We start from the raw sequence: 25,045 nt of genomic DNA on the forward strand, positions 1-25,045 counted from the left end.
TTATACTGCAGTCAATACTACAGTAGGAACTGACTTGTCCAAGATTAGTTGTTAATGTCTTCTGATTATTTGATGTAATTCTAAGCTCAAAGGCTTTTTTGCCTCCTCTGCAGTACGTTGCTTGGAACAAAGCTGTGCTTAATGCACATTACCTTGATTTCATCAAGTATATAAAAACCAGAACAGTTGAGTAACTTTTATTGGGAAAGAAAAATAACATTTTTAGTCTTTTTTTTTTTACATGATTTTCATGAAGAGGCCAAATCTTTGCCCATTGATACCTGTCCAAATGCTATGACACTGCAAAACTGAGATCACATAAACTGGTTTGTTTGTCCGTTTAATTTTGCCCACGATGCAGGAATATAATTGGGTAACACCCTTAAAATCCTACTGCAAATAAGCATACTTTCTCTACTCCCCCTGTGATATGCCATGAACCCATTTGTATAGGCTTTTACTCACTGAAAGTACAATAAATATTTGTCGATTGATTTGGTTGATGCAACTGTAAGCCTTGTTTTCAGTTCAAAGTCTTCATTTTACTGATGATCTAAAAATACTAACTCCTGTACATCTAATGTCTGGATAATGTCCTGCTTCCCGAACACACACCCATTCACCCTTTACCCCAACCCGCTCCTCGCAACGGAGCTTGTTGTGGGGAGGACGTTTCAGGAAGGTATTCAGCAGGAGGAAAGACCGACAGCGCTACAGGAGCTGTCGAGGTGCTCGATAGCAGCTTTCCGGCTCAAAAAAGAGCAGCGCGTGCGGGGGGTGGGGTGCAGAAAGAGGAAACTTCATCAAAGATACAAGTGACAACTCCCAGTGGCGTCTAGCTAGATTCCGATCCGAAGCGGAAAAATGAAAAGGTTAGAAAATACTGGCAAGGTGGTATCTCCAGCCATATTTAAATTCACGCTGTACTAGTAACAAACCACATTATCTGCCTTACCCAAGCAAGCCTATCTTCCCTCTTGGAGTCGGGAGAGGGGCCCCCACGAGTCCGGAGTAATAACTAGGGGAGCCTACTGTCTGCGTAGACTTCGCCAGAGGAAAGGAGCCGAGCGGCTCCGGCCCTCCTCGGCAATCCAGGAAACCCCCTCCCGCGCGCAGGTGGGCGGGCGCCCCTGGCCACGCGGAGGCAGATCGAGGAGAGGGGTACCGGTGGCCCTCCCAGCGACCCCCGCCAGTCCCGCCAGGGGGAGCGTCTGCGCCCGACGGCCGGCGGCTGGGACCCGGCGGGCGGTGCAGGGCGGCGGCTCGGCGGCGCGGCTCCCCTCCCGCGTCCCCACCCCCTCCCCGCCCGCCCCCGGCGCGGCCCTGCCCGCCCCCTCCGCCCCCTCCCGCGGCGCCATGCGCAGACTCAGTTCCTGGAGAAAGATGGCGACAGCCGAGAAGCAGAAACACGACGGGCGGGTGAAGATCGGTCACTACATCCTGGGGGATACGCTGGGGGTCGGGACCTTCGGCAAAGTGAAGGGTGAGGACCCCCGGGGCAAGGCTCGGCCCCCCGCCCAGGATCCAGGAGATTTCCGCCTTTCGCACCTCTTCATCCTCCCCCGCCCCTTGCGTTCCTGGTCTCCCGGGCTCCGCAGCCCCTGTCCTGCTCCGGCGCGAGCACAACCCGAGGCCGCCGCGGGACTGCGGCGCAGCCCCCCGCCCCCTGCCCGCGGCGGGTGGGGGTGAGGTGCGGACTGGTCGCCATGGCGACGGTGCGGCGGCTGGAGGGGCTTGTACGTGAGAGGGGCGGGGATGCGGAGGTGCTAACTTTCCCAGGCCCGACAGTCGCGGGCAGTGCTGAGTGCTCCCTTTGCTGGGTCCGGGCGCTGGGGTCTCGGCGGGGAACCCGGGAGAGGCGGCCTCCTATTCGACCCGGCTGTGGTCCCTCGGATCAGGGCCAGCCCATCGCCTCCCTGGCCGTCCTCGGCATTGTCCGTATTTCTGTCCTCCTTAGGAGACTGTTGGCTTACCTGCCCTAGCTGGCTGACAGGTGTGAAATGTGTACGCCCCCGAAGTAAGGTTGCTTTGGAGGTAGTTTACAGAATTATTTAAAAAAAAAAAAAAGGCCGTCTCGTCGGAAAGGATCACTGATTTTTTTTCGGAGTGGTTAATGATTATAAATTGGTCCTATATGTATTTGCGATCTATGGTTTATGGTCTGAATGCACACCCGGTGTCCTTAGTGTTTCTTAATTACCAAACCCGGTAGGCAGATTTTTCCTCCGGATAGTGTTTATTCATTGATGCAATTCGCTTCCGTTTATTTTCACAAGATATTTATATTTTAATGAGTAGTTTAATGTTCATCTGAATTTTTTTTTTCTTTTTTGAAGAAAAGTGGAATCGCTTTTTCTTGTGTTTCAGTACAGTATTCTGGAAATAACAAACTTGCCCTTCAAGTCACCAATTCTGGCACAAAGAGTTTAATTGCAAATTTTGTGAGGCATAAATATTTTTTCTTTGAAATAGTTGACTCTGCTATTAGGAATGTAGAGGAAGGAAGTATGGAACTGATAAAAATTATTATGCATTGGCTTTGAATAAAGAATAGCCTGTGACTTGCATATAATAAGCTCTTGGTAAATATTTGAAAGAGAAAATAGTTTGTGAAAGTCTGTACAGTGAATTAACTAACCGAGCCTTGCTCTATCAGAGCTAAATAAACATTTTCTGATTTTATCTAGGGATGGAAGAGGAGAGCCCTTCCTTCTCTTGCTCTTCCTGAGTCATAGAACTGGAAAATTGCTGTATAGCCCACAGGGAAGCAACTGCCTAAACCTTCTTAAGAAAATCAGCAAGGCCACCAATGTAAGAAAGTAAGAAGCAAATGCCAGAATAGGGTAATTACAGCTATTAGGGTGGGTTTGTTTTGGGGCCAGTAAGATGTTTCTGTGCTTTTGAAGTTACTTATTTTTGACGATGTTGTTTCTTTACTTGTTAGCCATTACAGACTGCTTTCAGTTTGTAAATACTGAAGTATTCACTATTGCCCCCCAAATAGTAATGACAGCTTTGTTGCCTTCACTCCGCCCAGGGTTCTGCTTGGATTAGCATGCTCATTGTTCTCCTAATTCAGACCTGAATAGAGTCAGGTCTCACGTTCTTTTGTGCTAGGTGGCTTTTGGCAAGGTAGATGGTAGATAGGAAAGCCAGAGGATATTCCTCATTTCCTGGATTTGATCTGTGTTGTGGCAGTGACATGAATCCCTCCAGTGACTGCTATTCCTTAACCTTCACTCCCCACACCTGCCTCTCGAAATAACACATGCTGTCAGAGTCAACCATCTCTCCAAATATAGAAAGGCCAGTGTTAGTCAGAGGATCATAGTTTTCATGGATCGGGTTCCTTTGTTCATAAATACATGAACTGATGGTGGTCAAAGTCTTCAATCACAGCCTTTTTAAAGTTGTTAAAACAGTTGAAATGCTTCCTGCCCCCAAATAATAGAAAATTCAACACAGCCCAGCCAAGAACGTCTTTTCTGTGGTTCTGTGTCCAGGGCGAGGAAGCCCCAGCATCGCCCTCAAGAGTCTTACTGGCTCAGTCAGTCCGTCTGGCCAGGATTTTTATGTGCTAATTGGTTTAGGCTTGTGTTCCTATAGGGCAGATGGCATTACCCTTGAAGGAAGAGCGCCCCCTCTCGGACGTATGGGTGGGAGGGCATCTTCTGAAGTACTTGACTAGTATGGGGAGATAGGGTAGACACCTGCACAGAAACGGGGTTTTTTTTGGAAGAGAGAAAGGGGGACCTAGATGCTTGGTGAACATGCAGAAATAGCCACTATAGTGATGACATGTTAACTTACAGTAGCCAAGAATTTGACCGGAATTCTTACAAATTATACGATTAGCCACATATTTCAAAGGAGGCAGTTTGGAGGAGATAGAGCTTTTTAGTCATACACACTGGTAAATTTAACATAGAAAGAGAGTCTAATAGAAGATGTGATATCATATCATTCCCAATATGATATACTTATAGGAAACTTATTGAGGGGATGGGGAGGACTGCAGATTCATAGGCATTATTTTGTTTCTTGTTAAGGTTTAAAAAATCCTTTGGTAACTTAATGGGAACATTTTGAGGGGAAACTTTAGACAACTAGGGTTAGTTTGGAATTATGCTTGAAATATTGTTTCCAAGATACCTTTTTTCCACCCCCTTGATTGTCGAGGGGTTGGTCTCCACTCCCTTGTGGTTCTACTCCCCTCTCCTCCCAGGAAGAACATTTATAAAAGCATGGATGAATAGAGTTATTATTGCAGTAAATATAAGTGGAAGTTTTTGCTCATTTTCTAAGAGAAGATACTTCTTCAGTAGGATGGGTAATCTTTCCCAAATGAGTTTTTATACATATAATCTGTTTATTAAGTTGATGAGTATTTTATACATGAAACTGAAAGTTTAGGTAAATAGGTGACTTCTTTTTGAAGTTATTAAAAAAAAAAGTTATTTAAAAACTTTTAAGTAAAAAAGTCTAGATATGAATTAGAGCTATATATACCAGCATGGGTGAATCTCAAGTATATAAGGTTAGGCCACAAAAACAGAAGAAGTTGAAGAATATGTCCAGTCATGTTATTCATATAAAATTTAAAAACATGAAAAAAGACTTATACATTGCTGACAGGAGCACAAATCGGTACCACGTCTACAGAGTATGACAGTATTTATAAAACTAACCCGGCAGTTCAGCTTCTAGGAATTTATCCTGTAGGTATATGGAATAATGAGTTATTCATTGCCATATTGTTTGTCAGTACAAAAGATTGGAAGTAACCTTGCTAGCAGGACAATAGTTAAATTATGGTTTACCCATACAGTGGTATATACCTTGCAAACATTAAGGAAAAAAAAAAAAAGCAAGACTTCATATAATATAGGGAACAATTTCCAAGGTGTATTTTTAAGAGAGAAAAAAAATAAAGATAATCAACGAAGTGTATAGCATACCTACCATTTGTGGATAAAGAGCAGGGGCAAATTAAAGTATCTGAGTGTAACCATGTGCATCTGTATACAGTGTTTCTTTAAAGACACACATGAAACTGTGTTACAGTAGAAAGTGAATATTACACATGTTCAGGGGAGGGGAACTAGGTTGTAGGAAGACATGTCACTGTATATCTTTTTATATTTTTGAATCTGCATGAATTCATTATGAATTCAAAAGAATATATAGTTTGTGAAAGTAAACATATGAAAAAATTGTTACTATATCATCATATATGTGGGAAAGACAAACCACATTCAAGATAGTGGTAACCTCTAGGGAGAAGGAAAGGAGGAAGGAATCTGGGAGGAGTCAGACTGGGCTTCAGTTGCATCTGTAATGTTTTATTGCTTAAGCGGCTATTGGGTGGAACATGGGTATTTGCTTTGCCTTTTGGGATGCCTAAAATGTTTTGTTAAGAAAAGGTACCTTTCTCAAATTTCCACCTATAGTTTTAAAATTCATCCCTCTCCAGCCAGAATTCAGTTATTTCACTGATACTTTTAGCAGTGAGGGGTTTTTTGTTTTTGTTTTTCAATTTTAGAGTGAAAATGAAATGGTTGGGTGATTAGAATATCTTTAGTAGACATTTCTTTGTGGCAACTCTTTATCAGTGTTTAAAATTCTCTCTTTCAACGTATGATCTTACTTTACTTGAGGATTACATATCTGATTAGAAGAGCATGTTTACAGAGTTCTACAGTTAGACAAAGTTCCTTTTAGAAAGCAGTAACAGGTTGTTAGCTAATGTTAGTTGACTCATCTGTTGCTGTTGTTGTGAGGGAGATATTGTGAATTGTGGTAACCTTTGCTGTGAGTGACTCAGGTCTTCCATGGCAGAAATACCTGTCTTCCATTTCACCCAAAAGCCACATCTTGCTATTACTGTAAAACAGTGACGTCTGAAGAGTAAAGTTTTGAGCTTTGGACCAAGGGAGAAATATTTCAGAAGTGCATATCCTTGACAAAGTCCATGTACTGCACTGATTGACTTATGGAGCAGCAGTTAATTTGGCTGCAACTGAGTTTAGTCACTGGAGAATCTTTAGCTTAGTTTTGAGGAAACAGTTCAGATTTTGATATTGTTGTCAAGGCTTCTTTCCCTTCACAGTGCACACTGATGGTGCTGTACAGTGGATAGGTCCCAGACTTGGAATTCTTCCAACTAGAAGACCTGTTCTGCCTTGATCACTTAATAACTTTACTTCAATGAGTTAATCTCTCAGCGCCTCATATTACCTGCATCATAGGTTTATTGTGAGGCTCAAATGTGATCTTGTGTTTCCTAAGCTATAATAAAATAACTATACTTTCAAAACTATTATGCTACTAAAATTCTAATACTGAACTATGTTGGCAGTGGGTTCAAGGCAAATATCGTTGTTCCTATAAGTAAGGAAAACATAACATATTAATCATATGATGGCTGGAAAATTACCGAGATTTTGCTGGGAAGAAAAAGGGAAAAAAATAATAGGAGATACTGCCTTCTCTTAAAAAGAAAACATTTGGAGTCCTCAGTGTTCAGTTCAGTTCAGTCGCTTAGTCGTGTCCGACTATTTGTGACCTCATGGACTGCAGCATGCCAGGCCTCCCTGTCCATCACCAACTCCCAGAGTTCACCCAAACTCAAGTCCATGAGTCAGTGATGCCATCCAACCATCTTATCCTCTGTTGTCCCCTTCTCCTGCCCTCAGTCTTTCCCAGCATCAGGGTCTTTTCCAATGTGTGGGCTCTTCGCATCAGATGGCCAAAGTATTGGAGTTTCAGCTTCAGCATCTGTCCTTCCAATGAACACCCAGGACTGATCTCCTTTAAGATGGACTGGCTGGATCTCCTTGCAGTCCAAGGGACTCTCAAGAGTCTTCTCCAATACCACAGTTCAAAAGTATCAGTTCTTTGGCACTCAGCTTTCTTTACAGTCCAACTCTCACATCCATACATGACTACTGGAAAAACCATAGCCTTGACTAGATGGACCTTTGTTGACAATGTCTGCTTTTTTTATGCTGTCTAGGTTGGTCATAACTTTCCTTCTAAGGATTAAGTGCCTTTTTATTTCATGGCTGCAGTCACCATCTGCAGTGATTTTGCAGCTGCCGTTTCCACTATTTCCCCATTTATTTGCCATGTAGTGATGGGACCAGATGCCATGATCTTAGTTTTCTGAATGTTGAACTTTAAGCCAGCTTTTTCACTCTTCTCTTTCTCAGTGTTGGGACATTGTTTTCAAACCTTGGAGGAAAAACCTGTATCCAGTTAAGACTGGGAAATACCAGATTAAACACTTGATGGGTTTCTTTCCAGTAGGGCTCTATCGGTGTTACTGTGTTAATATGCATAATAAGTTTCTAAAAAGGAGAGGAGACACCCTTTCCAAGACCACTTGATTTTGAAATCTTTTCCCATGAAGAGTCTCCAGTCCTAGTGTTTTGTAAAGCATACTTTAGAAAATTTATTCTAATAATTTTAGTTTTATGATTTTTCTAGCCCATTGAAAATTAGAATTCTTGAAATTAGAACATTGGAGAAGAGGCTGTGAATTGACTCCTGATAGACCGTGAAGGATGAAACACAACTTCAAAAAGTAGAAAACCCTAGGATCTGGCCCATAATAGCCTGGGAGCAAGAAGTGCTATCTAGAGAAGTAACTCCCATGATGTCCCTGTGGTCCCTGTCATCATGTGTTCCATTTAAGAATGCGTGGACACATGTAGTACAGTTCAGAAAAATCTGTTTTCAAAAAAGATTACCCTTGTTAACTTGTTGATTTCGATGTGACTATCATAAACCTAGGGATTCCCACGTGGCTTGTGGTAGAGAATCTGCCTGAAATGCAGGAGACTCAGGGAATGCGGGTTTGATCCCTGGGTTGAGAAGATCCCTTAGAGGAGGAAATGGCAACCCACTCCATTTCTTGCCTAGAGAATCCCCATGGACAGAGGAGTCTGGTGGGCTACAGTCCGTGGGGTTGCAAAGAGTTGGGCACGACTGAGCGACTAAACACAACAGAGCACACGTCCTAAGCCTGTCAGTTTCTTAGGGCTGTGGTAACAGTACCACAAAGCTGGGTGACTTAAAACAAGTTATTTTGGAGTTCTGGAGACCAGAAGTCCCGAAAGCAAGGGTTTAGTAGAGTTGCACTCCCTCTGAACGCTTTAGGGGAGAATCTTTCTTCCTCTTCCAGCCTCTGGTGACTCCTGGTGTTCCTTGGCATGTAGAAGCAAAACTCCAGTCTCTGCCTGTCTTCACGTGGTCACCTCTATGTGTGCGTGCCTGTGTTCTCTCCTTTTCTTATAAGGACACCAGTTATTAGATATAGAGCCCACCCTAAATCTAGGATGATTTTATCCTGAGATCCTTAACTAACTATGCCCCCCAAAACCCTGATTTCAAATAATATCCCATTCTGTGGTGATGGTAGATGTGAATTTGTGGGGAAGAGGGGACACTCTTCAACCCAGTACACTTGCATTATATTTTATGTGCTTTTATTTATTTATTTGGCTGCAGTGCATTGCTCTCAGGATCTTAATTCCCTGACCAGGGATCAAACCCAGGCCCAGCAGTGAAAGCCCTGAGTCCTAACAATTGGATCGCCAGGGAATTCCCTATGTGCTTAGTTTTATGCTCTTCATTTTTGTCTTATGATGCAGTCACCCCTCAGAATACTGGAGGGGTTGTTTCTAGGAGCCCCCAAGGATACCAAAAGCCCCAGATGTTCAAGTCCTTTTTATTAAGTGACATAGTATAGTGGGCCCTCTATACCCTTGGGTTCTACATCTAGGGATAAGAGGGCTAAATGTTTATCTGCTGAAAAAAATTATAGTATTAGTGGACTCTTGCAGTTCAAACCCGAGTTGTTCAAGGATCAGTTGTAGATTTTTGAGTAACTTTTAAACAGATTTAATAGAATGAATAAAATGTCTTTTTTGGTCTCTTGTTATAAAACATTAAAATTGATAAGAAGCAGGTTTTTACTGCATGTGCATGTATTCTTAGTTGCTCTGCTGCTGCTGCTAAGTCGCTTCAGTTGTGTCCGACCTGAACCCTGTGCAACCCCAGAGACAGCAGCCCACCAGGCTCCCCCGTCCCTGGGATTCTCTAGGCAAGAACACTGGAGTGGGTTGCCATTTCCTTCTCCAGTGCATGAAAGTGAAAAGTGAAAGTGAAGTCACTCAGTCTTGTCCGACTCTTAGCGACCCCATGGACTGCAGCCCACCAGGTCCTCCGTCCATGGGATTTTCCTCAGTGGTGTCCAATTCTTTGTGACCCCATGGACTGTATCCTGTCAGGCTCCTCTGTCCAAGGAATTTACCAGGCAAGAATACTGGAGTGGATTGCCAGTTTTCTACTTGAGGGGATCTTCCCAACCCAGGGATTGAACTTGCGTCTCCTGCATTAACAGACAGATTTTCTTTTTTTTTTTTACGTCTGAGCCACCTGGGAAGCCTATTAGAGTGGATTTATTTTCTCATACAGGAGAAAGGTCATAGTAGCAAGTGCGTGGCACATAGTGGGTGCAGGTACTCAATAACTATTTCTTAAATAAATGAATGAAGTTTTAGAGTAAGTCTTATTAGTTTGGAGAATTCAATCTGTTATTCTTTTCAAAATTATAAGACTGTGAATCAAGGGTTCCTCTTACATGTTCAACTTCTATATCTTTTATTAAAAGGATATTTATTTAGTATTATTATATATGTAATATTCTTTTGAAGATCATCTTTTAAAAAATAATCACATTTCACATACCATTTTTGGAAAAAGGACAAGTTTTTGAGACAGACATTTTTGTTTTGTCAGTCACTAGCTATGTAACTTTGGGCAAGTTATTTCATCTTGGTTATTTCATCTTCCTGTACTTCAGTTACTTGTAAAGTGTTGCTAATATTGCTAGTCTTCCAGGCTTGGGAGAGTTAGAGGCAGTATGTTTGGCTATAAAGTGGGTATGTCATGAATATTAACTACTGAGTTGTATACCTTAATTATGTTATGTATTATAAACCAATTAGATTTATATGTTTAAAAAAATAGTAATCATTTAAAAAATCTGATTTCAAATTAAGTCAGATAAACCTATTTTTACCTCTGTGCTCTTCTGTGACTGAATAAATGTTTCTATAGTTTTTGGGTAGTAAGTGAAATCTTACTTTGTGTATATACATCTAGCAATATCATGTTGAAAATTAACCAAAGTCAGGAATTGGGTTGAACTTTGGAAGCTAGGAATCTCTGGTGTTGGCGGGAGCGGGGGATGGAGCAGGTTAGTAAGATTGAAGCTTATGGGGATAGAAGCCAGGTGCATAGAAATTACAGCTATTTGGAAAAAAAAATGAAAGTGTTAGTTGCTCAATTGTGTCCGACTCTGTGACCCTGTGGACTGTAGCCTGCCAGGCTCCTCTGTCCATGGAATTCTCCAGGCAAGAATACCAGAGTGGGGAGCAATTCCCTTCTCCAGGGGATCTTCCTGATCCCACCCAGCGATCGAACCCCAGTCTCCTGCATTGCAGGCAGATGTCTGAGCCAGCAGAGAAGCTATTGTTTAGTACTTACTGTGGACCTGGAAAAAGGCATGGCACTGAATCTAACTATAAAAAGGACAAATCAAAAAGCTGAGATAAAATTGGCTATACAGGATTAATCAGAAATTTTAGGACTGATTAGCTAGGAACAGGGGAGACATTTGGGAGCAATGGAAAATAAATAACCTTAAATAGTAATAGTCATCGTTTTTTCATGAAGAAATTACTGTGCTGGGCATGATGGAAAGTGTTTTACAAGCCCTACTTCATGTCACCCTATGGGGTATGTAGTATTGTTATTTTGACTACAAAGTTGAAATAATTTAACTTGTTCAAGTCAAAGTTTAGTAACTAGAGAGCTTTCCACACAGCTGTTGCTTCAGACTTTGCTTCCTTAACTTCCTGGGAGTCATTTTCTTTTTCTCCTATATTGGACCCCTTCTTTACTGAATACCATCTTGGCTTACTTCTTGATTTTGTTGGAATATAAATTCTCCACTAGACCCTTAGAAAAGACTTTGCCACTATTAAAAAATGTCTAAATTCTGTTATAACCATTGATTATCTGGGTATAACATTCAAAATGGAAAGGTAATCACTTAAATTTTTTTCTTATTTAAAAAAATAGAAACTACATGCTCATGAACCAAAATTTAAAAGGTTCAAGGGCTTATAGAGAAAGTGTGTCTTTAACATGAGGGAGGTTTTTGGAATGAGGAAACTGTTCTGTATCTGATTATAACAGTGATGACACCAATTTCCACGTGTTAAAATCCATAGAACTGCACACCAAGAGAGAAAAGCTCAATTTGTATGTATGACAGATTAAAAACTAAAAAGTAAATTAAGAGAATTTAAAAGTATAAAAAGGTAGAGAACAATAAAGAAGTTGCTTTCTTTCTCTCTGGCTTAGCCCTCCAACTTTCTTTTCTGGAAAAAACCACAGTAGTTTCTTATGTGTCTTCCCACTTGAAAGTGAAAGTATTAGTTATTCAGTCATGTCTGACTCTTTGCAACCCCATGGACTCTAACCTGCCAAACTCCTCTGACTATGGACTTCTCCAGGCAAGAATTCTGGAGTGGGTAGCCATTGCCTTCTCCAGGGGATCTTCCCAACCCAGGGATTGAGCCTGAGTCTCCTATACTGTGGGCAGATTCTTTACTATCTGAGCCACAAGGGAAGCCCATACTTAATCACTCTTAAACACTCAGGGGTAAATCAGGCAGAACTGGAAGGAACTTGGACTTGATTAAGTATTTTTGGAGAATGCTAAGATTTCTACTCTTAGAATAGTTCTAAATATGTTATTAACCAAACCTGGCACTAATTTATTAAAATTATTTCTCCTACAGTTGGCAAACATGAATTGACTGGGCATAAAGTTGCTGTGAAGATACTGAATCGGCAGAAGATTCGAAGCCTTGATGTAGTAGGAAAAATCCGCAGAGAAATTCAGAACCTCAAGCTTTTCAGGCATCCTCATATAATTAAACTGTAAGATCTGATTATATTAAATATAGTCATATCATGTTTTCATCATTTTTGTTATCCTACTTAATCTGACAAGTGAGAAAGCTGAGTGACATTTCATTTTATTCCTGAGAGTTTTAGAAGTTCTTCCTATTCATGTATTTATCTAACCCCACTCATGGTCACTTAAGCCTGAGTCCACATTTAGCCCTTGTGTTTATCAGCTGCTATATTTCTTATTTTCTGAGCTGATGCCCTTTTGATAGATGACTTTCAGTGCCCCCCTACTGCTATAGAACCAACAATGATTCACAAAACAAAAACTCCTGACCTCCAAATTTCCACGTGGTATCAGTTAGCCTCATCGAGACAACACAGTAGAAATTGTCCCTCACTCCCCTACACTGGTTCTATCTGATAAAACAAGTAATAAATAGAACTTTAGAAATCCAGATTTCAAAAGGCAGTAGTATTTCTGTTGTTTTACAGTTGCCAGTTGTAGGGTCTACAGATAACTTATTTACTGCTTGGCTTTATTATGCAGACTGTAAATTAAAACCGTTTAGGTTTTTGTATTGAACTGGCTGACTCAAAATTTGTTTCACTCTCACCTCTTCTAATCTGTTGAAGTGCCATGGTTTTAAATACCATTTTTGTGCCGACAGCCCTTAAGTATACGTGTCCTGCTTTGAAACCCATTCCTGGATGGCAGACTCCTATTCCCGCTATATTTTACATCTCCATTTGGGTGCCCACGAGGCACGTGAAACTCGGTATGGGTAAACCTGAACTCTTTATTACCCTCTCACACTTGGTCTTCCACAGTTTTTACCATCTCAGGTGATAATCTGGTTCCTGAGGGCAGAAACTTAGGAACTATCCTTAACTTTACTATTTCTCTCACTTCCCAACCTCCATTCCATCTCTTCCTGCAAAAGTATATCTAGGATCTGATTCCAGTTCCTTCATTGTCATCAACCCGGTGTGGGCCCCCTTCATTTCTCTCATGGACTATTGCAATAGCCACCTGCTTCTACCCTACTGCCCAGTCAGTTCTTCACATTGCCACCATCAGTCAAAGTTATTACCCTTTTAATCGGCCAGGCCACATGACTGCTTTGCTTAAAACCTTCATTAGCTGTCTCTCTGCCAGAGAATAAAAGCCACAGCCTCATCATGGCTTTGTAAGGTTCTGTGTCCTCTGGTACCAGTTGCCTCTTTGACCCCACATCCTGTTTTCTCTCTCCCAGCTTACTCAGCTCTAGCCTTCCTACTATTGCTCAGACATGCCAGGCAGGCTTCCCCCTGCGGGCCTTTGCACTTGCTCTTCCCTCTGCCTGGTTCACCTTCTTGGTAATGGCATGGTTTGTTCCCTGATTTGCATTAGGCTCTGTTACATGTTACTTTATCAGAGAGGCCTTCCTTGAACACCCTGTATGAAAGATTTCCTTCCCTTAGTTTGCTTTATTTCTCTTCATAGCATGTTCCACCACCTGAGATATTGCTTTTTTATTTAGTGTCTGTTTCCTGGCTCCTGGAAAATAAACTCCGTGAGTGCAGAGAATCTGTTTTGTTCACTGCAGTTTTCCCAGCCTCTAGCACAGTGCCTGGTGTATTATAGGCACTTAGTAGATATTTATTGAGTGAATGAATATACATGTTTTAATACTGGTAGATAATGTTTTCTCTCACCAGGTACCAGGTCATCAGTACACCATCTGATATTTTCATGGTGATGGAATATGTCTCAGGAGGAGAGCTATTTGATTATATCTGTAAAAATGGAAGGGTAAGCAGTTCTGATTTAATCCTGTATATATTTTGTAACTCCCCTTATCCTTTATGAGCATCAGAATATTAGAAAGCAATTCTGTTAAGAGTTCTATTTAATAACCAGTCCCCTTAGTCACATATTTGCTTAGAATCATAGACTTGTTAGAGCTAGATCTTAAAGATTATATCCTTAGCCTACTTACACAGATATGGAAACTGAGACTCAACGGATTTTTTTTTTTTTTTGCTCAAGGTCACTTGATTTATCAGTGATAGGATTAGATTGAGACCCTAGAACTCAGGATCTTCAGACTTAGCTTCTGGGGCATATGAATACTTGTAATATATATCTTAAAGTATGTATTTAATCCTTAAAAAACATATTATTTAATACTTAGAAATCTGGGCCTTGCTAGTCAACCCCTGCTGCTGCTGCTAAGTCGCTTCAGTCGTGTCCAACTCTGTGCGACCCCAGAGATGGCAGCCCACCAGGCTCCTCTGTCCCTGGGATTCTCCAGGCAAGAACACTGGAGTGGGTTGCCATTTCCTTCTCCAACAGTCAACCCCTAGCCACATTTAAATTGCATTCATTTTTGGTTTCAGAAATCTGATGTACCTGGAGTAGAAAGAACAGGCTCCATGAAGGAGGTAGGAATTAGACTTAAAGAATTTAGAATTGGAAGGAATTTTAGAAGACATTTTGAACAGTATCTTAAGTTACAGATACAAAAACAGAACATTGCCCCTACTGTACTTTTTCTCATACCCAGAGTATGTGGTATGCAAAAACCTCTTTTGGAGGAGCCTCATCAAGCACTAAGAAGCCAATTGTTTTCCCTCCCAATCTAAAGTTCTTTATATCATTCATTCATTTGTTCTGCGTAGTATATCTGTTCACTTTCATCAAAATCAAAATCATTAACAAAGTTAATTTTTATTTTACCATTTCTTGACATGATTCATTTCAATTTCAGCTCTTTCACTTGTCTTTTTCACCCCCTGCTTCCTCTACCAACCCCCTGCCCCCATCCCTGGCACCAATGTTCTGCCTAAAAAATGGGAAAAGACACAAGTTGAATTGGTGTCTTGCCTTCTTATCTTTTCCATTTTTCATGTCCTGATCATTTTGTTTTACATTATGGAAATTGTGCTCAATTTTACCCATTGCATATTAAAATTCCAGCTGTCATTTTTTCTTTCTTTCTTGTTTTCTGAAGTCATCTTTCTTTAAATAGCCTATTTTTTTGTTCCACAAAGATAATAAACATCTGTTTGAGGATGCCAATTTCTTTAAAATTTTTTTTCTTTTCTTTCCTTCATTGCTTCTGTACCTTCTGTGTTCCCTGCTTTTTTCTGTTCATTTTATTGGTGTTTGTCTTTTGTGCATGACCCTTGCTTAGATATCTGGTGATTGTGGGTTGTCCACTCATATTTGAGAGTGAAATTCTAAATGCCAAGGTCAGGAGGATGGAATTTATTAATTGATGGACCTTCCCATTGGTTGAATGGGTAGGGACCTGTCTGTTTACTAGGGAACACCAAATGTCAATAATAAACAATATTTTTTCCTTGCTGAGATAGTTGCTCCAGAAGAAACCTTCCAGTTTCCTTGAGGGTGTGAGCTTAGCTGCCAGTGCTTTGTGAGCTAAATGGAGAAAGGTCCAGAAGGCTCACTGATTCCTATGCTGACTTTCATTTAAGCCCTATGTTCTCCATGTGGTGCCTCATTCCTGTTCTAGTGTCCTTGAGGAACAGGGCTGGTTTAGCCTTCAGTTCAGTTGAGTTCAGTTCACTCGCTCAGTCGTGTCCGACTCTGCGACCCCATGAATCGCAGCATGCCAGGCCTCCCTGTCCATCACCAACTCCCGGAGTTCACTCAAACTCATGTCCATTGAGGCGATGATGCCATCCAGTCATCTCATCCTCTGTCGTCCCCTTCTCCTCCTGTGTCCAATCCCTCTGAGCATCAGAGTCTTTTCCAATGAGTCAGCTCTTCGCATGAGGTGGCCAAAGTATTGGAGTTTCAGCTTTAGCATCAGTCCTTCCAAAGAATACCCAGGATTGATCTCCTTTAGAATGGACTGGTTGGATCTCCTTGCAGTCCAAGGGACTCTCAAGAGTCTTCTCCAACACCACAGTTCAAAAGCATCCATTCTTCGGCACTCAGCTTTCCTTACTAAAGAGTAAATCATGGCTTTTATTCCTCAGTAAGGGTGGTGAGCTTAAAACTTCTTTCTTCAATCAGCTGTCCTGTTTCCAGTCCATTTCTCACTTCTACCATCAGAAATTCCCAACACTTCTATCTAAGCCCTTCAAGAAGTCTGTGTGCAGATGAGTTTATCATTGAGTTCCACCTCTAGAGGCTTGGGTTCCAGCTTTCTGTGGTTAGCCAAGTCTTTATCACTGTTCACGTACCCTTTTGCTTAGTGACTCCCCTCAATTACTGCCATCTCTTCTCTTGCTCTTTTGTCTTTATATGCTGTCATCTTAGTGATGTTCCATCTTCCATGTTTAAATATGCTTTCACTTTTCTAGTCTTTCTTTATAGACTTCCCCTCCTTGATCCTTTGTACTGTATTAATATAGTATCGAATATAATTTTCATTTTTGTAGCCTAACTAGTTATTTTACTGCTTGTATTTTGTTCACTCAGTTAATTTTCTTCTCTTTCACATTTAGAACACATTGTTCTTTTCATTTAGTATATTTATATATGGAGTTGTATTAGAAAATGAACTTATATTTCTTCTAGAAGTAAATTAGATTGCTAATCATTATTACCTGCTCTTGAGGAAGGGTATCTCTTATCTCTTTGATAGTTTTGGTTTTGTTTTCAAAAGAATTTACTGGTTCATCTTCCAGATTATCTATTACCATTTAAGGTATAGGAACCTGGTTTTAGAATGCTAATTTGTGACCTGTGTTAAAGAACTGCATGTTAGCGTCCTTTATCTAGAGGATTAATAGCTTATTTATTAAATATGACTTCTTGGGAGCAGGCATATCCAAGTAATGGTTTTCACTTATGGAAAAAAATCATAAAATAAGAAAATGTGGATAAATGGAAAGAGAAGTTTTTAAAAAATGTTTTTAAAAAATATTTTTAAAAATGTAGTACAGCATAAGATATAATTTTTTCAGTAAGCAGAGTAAAGATAAATGCTATTATATTTTATAAAGACTTCCCTGCTGGGAATCTGCCTACGATGTAGGAGACCTGGGTTTGATCCCTGGGTTGGGAGGATGTCCTAGAGAGGGAACAGCTACCCGCTCCACTATTCTGGCCTGGAGAATTCCAGGGACTGTATATAGTCCATGGGGTCGCAAAGAGTCAGACACTGAGCAACCTTCACTTTCACTCTATTTTATAAAACAAACGAATTAGGGTTTTTCTTTTTTTTTTTAATTAAAACACCTTTTATTTCAGAAGCTAGGATAACATGGTTGCTTGCTAATTCATCAACGATGCTTAAATGTTGCTTTCTCATATGGTTCAAACCAGTATTCCCCACCCCAACATAATTCTCTGTGCCTTTGTCCTGCTTTGTTTTTCTCCAGAACACTCTTACTCTTTTTATTTATGTGTCTGTTGTCTTTAACTAGATTAGGGCCTCTTTTTATCATTGCTATATCACAAGTGTCTAAAACAGTGCATGGCACATTGAAGGTATTCAATAAATATTTGTTAAAAGAATCAAAGAGTAAGTATTTGTAATTTATAGGAGAAAACATGCCTAGTTTCAAGTAAAAATTGAAATTATTCGAAATAGCACATGATATTTAGATGAGAACAAGCTATTAGAGTATAGTCATGAGAGTGATAATATGAGAAAATTGAGTTACCGATTTGAGTTCTAAGATCCTCCTAGCATTTCTGTTTTGTGCGGTCTGTACCACCTCCCCATTTGAAAAGCATCTCATGAGTGAGGTTCATTTGGAAGGCTCTTGCATTTTCACAGTTTTATAGGCTAGAGAATTATAGATAGACTACTTTCTTTTGAAAGATACACCTTTAAGTTGCCTCTCTGCTTTTTCTTAGCTGGATGAAAAAGAAAGTCGACGACTGTTCCAACAAATCCTTTCTGGTGTGGATTACTGTCACAGGCATATGGTGGTCCACAGAGATTTGAAACCTGAAAACGTCCTGCTTGATGCACACATGAATGCAAAGATAGCTGATTTTGGTAAGGAGATTTTTATAGTTTCATATATTCATTTAACAAACATCAGTAGGTTTCTTCAGGTAACTTGCATATAATCAACTGAATATCCCAAAGTAGTATATCCTCACTATTAGTCTAGGAGCATACGAAAAGGAGTAAAAATAAGGAATTCTCTTTTCATAGCTTTATGTCTTTAAAACTGACTTTTATTACATTAGGCAGACAAACAATTTAAATTCGCAGCATTAGCGACATCATCTGAAAAAAGACCATTATTTGTGAAGGAGAAGTTAGCAACCTATTTCCATGTGTTCTTTTGATCAACTATGGAGCAAGAGGAAAGAGACTGGGATGAAGTTACTCGGACTTTGAAAGCCAGAAGGCAAACTATGTGAACAAAATTATTTTTAAAAAATGAAAGTAAAGTATTTAAATAATAGAAAAGCATAATTTCAGCTTGAGGAAAATGTAATAAATTTGTTTTCCTATATAAATTGCCATTGACATTAAACCTAAGATAAAAATGAATCTCTGCAACTCTCTCTTGCTTAGTTTCAGTTCAGATCAGAGGAGATGCTTATAAATTTTATTTTCTTCAGTTTTGTATATATGATCTATTTTAGAGATTCACTAAATAGTTCCCAACAGCTCTGAGCTACTGAGATTTTTTTAAATAACTGACTAAATTATTTGACTTCCTTATTCTTTAGTTGTCATTATTTTTATTCATTGTATTTTTGAGGAAGCAGAGTTTTCTTTTTTTGGCTGCACCTGTGATTTCCAAAATCACTGCAGATGGTGATTGCAGCCATGAAATTAAAAGACGCTTACTCCTTGGAAGGAAAGTTATGACCAACCTAGACAGCATATTAAAAAGCAGAGACATTACTTTGCCAGCAAAGGTCCATCTAGTCAAGGCTATGGTTTTTCCAGTGGTCATGTATGGATGTGAAAGTTGGACTATAAAGAAAGCTGAGCGCCGAAGAATCGATGCTTTTGAACTGTGGTGTTGGAGAACACTCTTGAGAGTCCCTTGGACTGCAAGGAGATCCAACCAGTCCATCCTAAAGGAAATAAGTCCTGGGTATTCATTGGAAGGACTGATGTTGAAGCTGAAACTCCAGTATTTTGGCCACCTAATGTGAAGAGCTGACTCATTTGAAAAGACCCTGATGTTGGGAAAGATTGAAGGCAGGAGGAGAAGGGGATGATAGAGGATGAGATGGTTAGATGGCATCACTGACTCAATGGACATGAGTTTGAGTAAACTCTGGGAGTTGGTGATGGAGAGAGGCCTGGTGTGCTGTGGTTCATGGGGTCGCAAAGAGTCGGACACGACTGAGCGACTGAACTGAGCTGAACTGAACTGTGATTTGTGGGATCTTAGTTTCCTGACCAGGAATTGAACCTGAGCCATAGCAGTGAAAGCACTGAGTCTTAACTACTGGACTGCCAGGGAATTCCTGAGTTTTTTATTTTTGTAGTAGAACTATGAAGGAACTTGGATATTAAAAATTACTTTTTTTTTTTTTTTTAAGAATCAGATCAGGGGTTAATAGAAACTTTGAATTTTAATTCCAGTCTACATTTTTTCCTAGTAATTTCTTTATTAATAAAACATGTCATTTTTTAAAAATGTTTTTTATTTTATATTAGAGTATAGCTAATTGACAATATTGTGATAGTTTCAAGTGGACAGCAAAGGGACTCAGCCACACATATACATGTATCCATTCTACCCCAAACTCCCTTCTCATCCAGCTACTTCCCTGTGCTGCAGTAGGATCTGTTGGTTATCCATTATAAATATAGCAAGAGCATACATGTCGCTCTCAAACTCCCTATCTCTTCCCGCTGTTCTACCCCACCTGGCAACCATAAGTTTGTTGTCTAAGTCTGTGAATCTTAAACTTGCCCAGTTTATTCTAATAAGCAAAATCACTAATAGCTTAATATGTATTCACTGAACTCCTGACCTTGCACTAACTTAACTGTTGAAACAGGTTACAAGTTTTATGGCATAAAGGCAAAATATTTGGGAACAATAAAGGATGTAGGATTCTGTTGAAAAAAAGAACAAAATGATGATTTATCACTTTAATGCAAACTCAGTTTTATTGTTTAATGGAATTTTGTTTTTATTTTTGTCCTTGGGAAATCTTGAGCGGTGAATTTTGTGCATTTTCAGGTCTTTCAAACATGATGTCAGATGGTGAATTTTTAAGAACAAGTTGTGGCTCACCCAACTATGCTGCACCAGAAGTAATTTCAGGAAGGTAGTGTTTGACACCTCCTCCCTGCCCAGTATATTTGTAATCATATTTTTCTCCTAGACTTCGTTAGTCTATAGTATAATACTCAATTCTAGTGAAAGAAATTTAAAGCTTATTCTTTTCTCATCCAAAAAGTGTTCTATTATAAGAATAAAACATTATAAGTGAATAAGGATTAAGAACTCCATTTATAAAGGGGGATATTGGTTTGCAAGTTAATATAATATTAGTTAAATGAGAGTACTCTCATTTTTTCCCCTGGTGGAAGACATTGAAGGCTTAAAAACTAGCAAGTTTAAAAGTGAGACATTAAAAACTTGACTAATGCAGAAATATCTAGTAGTAAGAAATGGTTTACTATTTGCTTAGATGAGGAATTAAAAGTGTAATGTGTAGCTTTAATTTTTCAAATTAGCTTTAGCTTTTATGATAAGGTACTTTGGGGAATTGGACTGAAATATTGATAAAATCTTCAGATTTCATTTATTTTTAATTTTCATTCTTTAAATCTTCTAGAGACTGAAATAAGAATTCTAGTCTCTCAGTTTATTTATACTAACTACCAGCATTGAGAACATGAAGATCTTAGTATAAGGCAGCTTTTTGAATAGTTTAGATGACAGTAAAATTTACTTTTTTGAAGAGGAATTGTTCGTTATACTACTGAAATAGAAAACAGAGAAGCTAAAGTTTGTTTACTAGTTTTTATAATTAACTTTTAATAACTTTTCATTCAAACCTTATTTCTTTGTTTGAATGTCTTACATCCTGATTTAGAATGCAGAAATGTTGTAGTATTTTCTTTCTATTTTCATAAGCCAGCTAGCCTAGCCTACTCAGAGAAATTATGTTTGTGTTAAGGCATGGATATGAGTAAGGCAAAAATACCTAATTTTAGATTTATCAAGGTTCATCATTATCTTTTTATATTAGCAGGGAAATGTTAATATTATTTCACGTGGGCTGTGTAAATTATTTGGGGAAGAAGACAAGTCAGGACCTGGATACTGGGGGCGTTGTTAATTAACTAAACAAAAAGATATGTAATTGTGCATATATATATTGGGCCGTTACTGAAGTCTGTTTTCCCAGTTTGGATAAGGTCTTTCTGTGTGGTCTAGATGTATGGAAACCTTTACTTGCAAAACAGTATTTATTAGTCAGTTCAATAATTTATTTGACCAATTTAAAGAAACCCTTTCCCTGAAGCCAGACTTTGAATGGGTTACCTAATTAGTCTGCAGCTAGTTATGCCAATAGGGTTTCTCTACTGGCTCAGCGGTAAAGAATCCACCTGCTATGCAGGAGACCTGAGTTCGATCTTTGGGTTAGGAAGATCCCTTGGCGTAGGAAATGGTAACCCAGTCCAGTATTCTTGCCTGGGGAATTCCATGGACAGAGGAGCCTGACGGGCTACTGTCCATTGGGTCGCAGAAGAGTTGGACACGACTTAGCGACTAAATAACAACAACAGTTAAGTCAGCAGGCTATAGTACAATGCAAATGAGTTTAAAGTCCTCTGCAAATCAGTAAGCTGGGCTTCATTCCACAGCTTCCGGCCCCTTTTACCTTGGTATAAGGTCTTGGGTAATTGGGGAGAGTGGGTTTATAGTCTATCACTATAGAACATTCCCAGTTGAGGAAAGATCACTTAATCTGTAACCAAAAAACAGTGGTTTTAAATTCAGTAATGATATATTTGTTCAAAGTTTGGCCCTATTAGTTGGATATTTTGTAAGGTAGTATAATTTAATTTAATAGTATAATTTAATTACAAAGGATAATTGTAAGGTAGTAAGGAGAGAATTTTAGCTATAGTCTGTAACTTTAAAAAAATTCTTAATTTTTGTTTCCCAAGATACTACTGATAGAATTAGTGTAGAATCTCTATGTGTAGAGAAAAAAAAAAAGTAAAAAAACAATTAGAACAAAGAAATAAAGTTTTTAAAAAATAAAATAAAAAAAAAAAGAGAAAAAAAATTAAATGAATCTCTATGTGTAGTACATAGCAGTGACTTATAGAAACCATATTCTGACTAATAATTCTTTATAAAATATCTGTATTTAAAATGTATGATTAATTAATTGACTCTTAAGTTACTAATGATTGTTTAACCCAGTTGGTATTTCCTGTTGCAGATTGTATGCTGGTCCAGAGGTAGATATATGGAGCAGTGGGGTTATTCTGTATGCTTTATTATGTGGAACCCTTCCGTTTGATGATGATCACGTGCCAACTCTTTTTAAGAAGATATGTGATGGGATCTTTTATACCCCTCAATATTTAAATCCTTCTGTGATTAGCCTTTTGAAACATATGCTGCAGGTGGATCCCATGAAGAGAGCCACAATCAAAGATATCAGGTGATAAAGCAATCTGATTGTCAGATCTAACAGTATCAGTGATATAAGTCAAGTGAAAGAGAAATTTGCAGAACAGTTTGTACAATGCAATCCCGTTTTTATATTAAAAACAGTGTATAGACTCAAACTTATTTTATCTTGATATTTAAAAATACTAAACTGGCTACCATTGGAAGTAAGATTAGGAGGAGGAAAGGCTTTCACTTTTTGCTTATGCTTCTTTATTTGTTTTGAAATTGTAACTGTGAACATTATATTACTTTTTAAATTAAAAAAAAAAAGATGTAATGAAAAATAAAAAGGACCCTAGTTGGGTATTAGATTTAGTAGTGATTCTTTAAGATTTTCTGTAATATGCTTCATGTTTGACTATTATACATTCTCATACTTTTTCATAGTAAATTTGGATGTTGCTGTTTGAGTTCTCATCTTACAAGTTACTGTATTTTTTCCTTTTGTACATCTCAAGGAATGAGAACATTTTAATTCAGTCAATGACATGTTTGTTTTTGTAGTAGTATACATTGAATTACATATGAAATTACTGTTTTATAAGTAGAAAAGTCTACCATTATTGCCAGTTTCATGTGGTTCAACCTAATAGTTTAAATAAGGCAAAAGTGATGATGACAAATCTCAAATTTGAGCAGGTCATTTCTGATGAAGATAATACTGCAAACTTTGTTTCTTCTACCATTGATTTTCTTTCCTTTTTTCGTTAATGGTAATTTCTCTTTTGGTCTTCTAATGGCTATATAGAACATTTCTCTGAGATGGAAGAAGGATGAAAGAAATCAGATGTGTATCTGGGACTAGTAAAGAAAAAAATATTAGGGCAATGAAGAAGAAAGTGCATATGTAGAACTTAAAAGTTTGATTGCTAAAATAGATATACAATAAGGACCTACGTTATAAGCACAGGGGACCCTATTCAATACTGTGTAATGACCTATCTGGGGAAAGAGTCTAGGAAAGAGTGGATATATGTATAACTGATTCACTGTGCTATACAGCAGAAAGTAACACAACATTGTAAACCAACTATACTCCAGTAAAAAAAAAAGCTTAATTCCTTCCCATTTAGTCCATATTCTGCAGACTGAAAAAGAGAACGAATGGCAGGTCATGACTTTACTACTAGAGGGAAAGGACTGATCCATCTCTAAAATGTATATTTCAGAATGTCTTAGTTAGAGGTGGTTTTTCTTGTGTTTTACATATTTTTTTTCAATTTAAATGAAATATGTGACAATTGGAAAAGACTTAGAAAACACCAAAAACATTAGAGAATTTAAATGATCTTTAATTCCAACATCCAGAAGATAATCTTTATTCTTTGGGGTGTTTCCTCTCAATATTTTTAGTTTTAGCATATTTTTATATAATTCAAGTCAAAAAAATCCCTTTATATATAAAATTAGGAAATCCTTAGTTCCTTCATTAATATAAGGGGATATTATTATTATCTTATTGGAGTTGTTTGAAAATGAGGTGAGATAACAGATATGAAGCGTTCAGCCTAAAATCTACCACATAGTAAGCATTCAATGAGTTAAAGCTGTCTATTTTTGTTATATATTTTTTTCACTTAACATTATATCCCAAGAGGAAGCCACAGACTAATTTTGTTCTTTTCTGAGCTGGAAATAAGATGGTCTTTACCACTAGCATGTCATTGCCATTTGTTCCAAAAATTTAAAGTTTAGACACTTCTTCCTGGTTGCTCCAGCAGTGTTGTCTCCCTCTTACTATCAAAGTAAGGCTGGAGCATTTCTGTTATACAATGAAACATGAGCCAAAAGAGAAAAATCTGTTTAAAAAAAACGATGACACAGTATGAATATAAATATAAATGATAATACTGTATGAGTATAAATTCCCCCAAACAGTTGCTTTCAGTCTCATCTCTCCTCCAAACCCTTCTGACAGCTACCATTTTCTCTCAGGGAACATGAATGGTTTAAACAGGACCTTCCAAAATATCTCTTTCCTGAGGATCCATCATATAGCTCAACCATGATTGATGATGAAGCCTTAAAAGAAGTATGTGAAAAATTTGAATGCTCAGAGGAGGAGGTTCTCAGCTGCCTTTATAACAGAAATCACCAGGACCCTTTGGCAGTTGCCTACCACCTCATAATAGATAACAGGAGGATAATGAACGAGGCCAAAGATTTTTACTTGGCAACGAGCCCACCAGATTCGTTTCTCGACGATCACCACTTGACTCGGCCCCATCCTGAAAGAGTACCATTCTTGGTTGCTGAAACTCCCAGGGCGCGCCATACCCTTGATGAATTAAATCCACAGAAATCCAAACACCAAGGTGTAAGGAAAGCAAAATGGCATTTGGGAATTAGAAGTCAAAGTCGGCCAAATGATATCATGGCAGAAGTTTGTAGAGCAATTAAACAGCTGGATTATGAATGGAAGGTAAGAAAGAAAGAGCATTCTGAATATTAGCACATTTGACAAACC

At 38.8% G+C, this 25,045-nt stretch overlaps 1 protein-coding gene across 9 annotated transcripts in view; it reads left to right on the top strand.

Annotated features, from left to right (window-relative positions):
* Positions 1-1,340: 1,340 nt before the first annotated feature.
* Positions 1,341-25,045, top strand: part of PRKAA1 (protein kinase AMP-activated catalytic subunit alpha 1) — a 28,402-nt gene continuing 4,697 nt past the window's right edge. Inside the window, exons 1-9 of one of the 9 annotated variants that reach the window (XM_070774725.1) lie at positions 1,385-1,483; positions 2,688-2,819; positions 11,877-12,018; positions 12,660-13,783; positions 14,371-14,415; positions 17,807-17,951; positions 20,119-20,206; positions 22,343-22,567; positions 24,514-25,000. In XM_070774725.1, the coding sequence (XP_070630826.1) occupies positions 13,673-13,783; positions 14,371-14,415; positions 17,807-17,951; positions 20,119-20,206; positions 22,343-22,567; positions 24,514-25,000 (1,101 nt within the window). In that variant the 5' untranslated portion in view covers positions 1,385-1,483; positions 2,688-2,819; positions 11,877-12,018; positions 12,660-13,672. Of the gene's footprint in view, positions 1,484-1,504; positions 1,691-2,687; positions 2,844-11,876; positions 13,784-14,370; positions 14,416-17,806; positions 17,952-20,118; positions 20,207-22,342; positions 22,568-24,513; positions 25,001-25,045 lie in introns of those variants that run through there. The other 8 variants (XM_070774722.1, XM_070774726.1, XM_070774723.1 and 5 more) reach the window with 8 other exon arrangements.

Source organism: Bos indicus, chromosome 20 (assembly GCF_029378745.1).
Source record: "Bos indicus isolate NIAB-ARS_2022 breed Sahiwal x Tharparkar chromosome 20, NIAB-ARS_B.indTharparkar_mat_pri_1.0, whole genome shotgun sequence".
Classification (NCBI taxonomy): Eukaryota; Metazoa; Chordata; class Mammalia; order Artiodactyla; family Bovidae; genus Bos; species Bos indicus.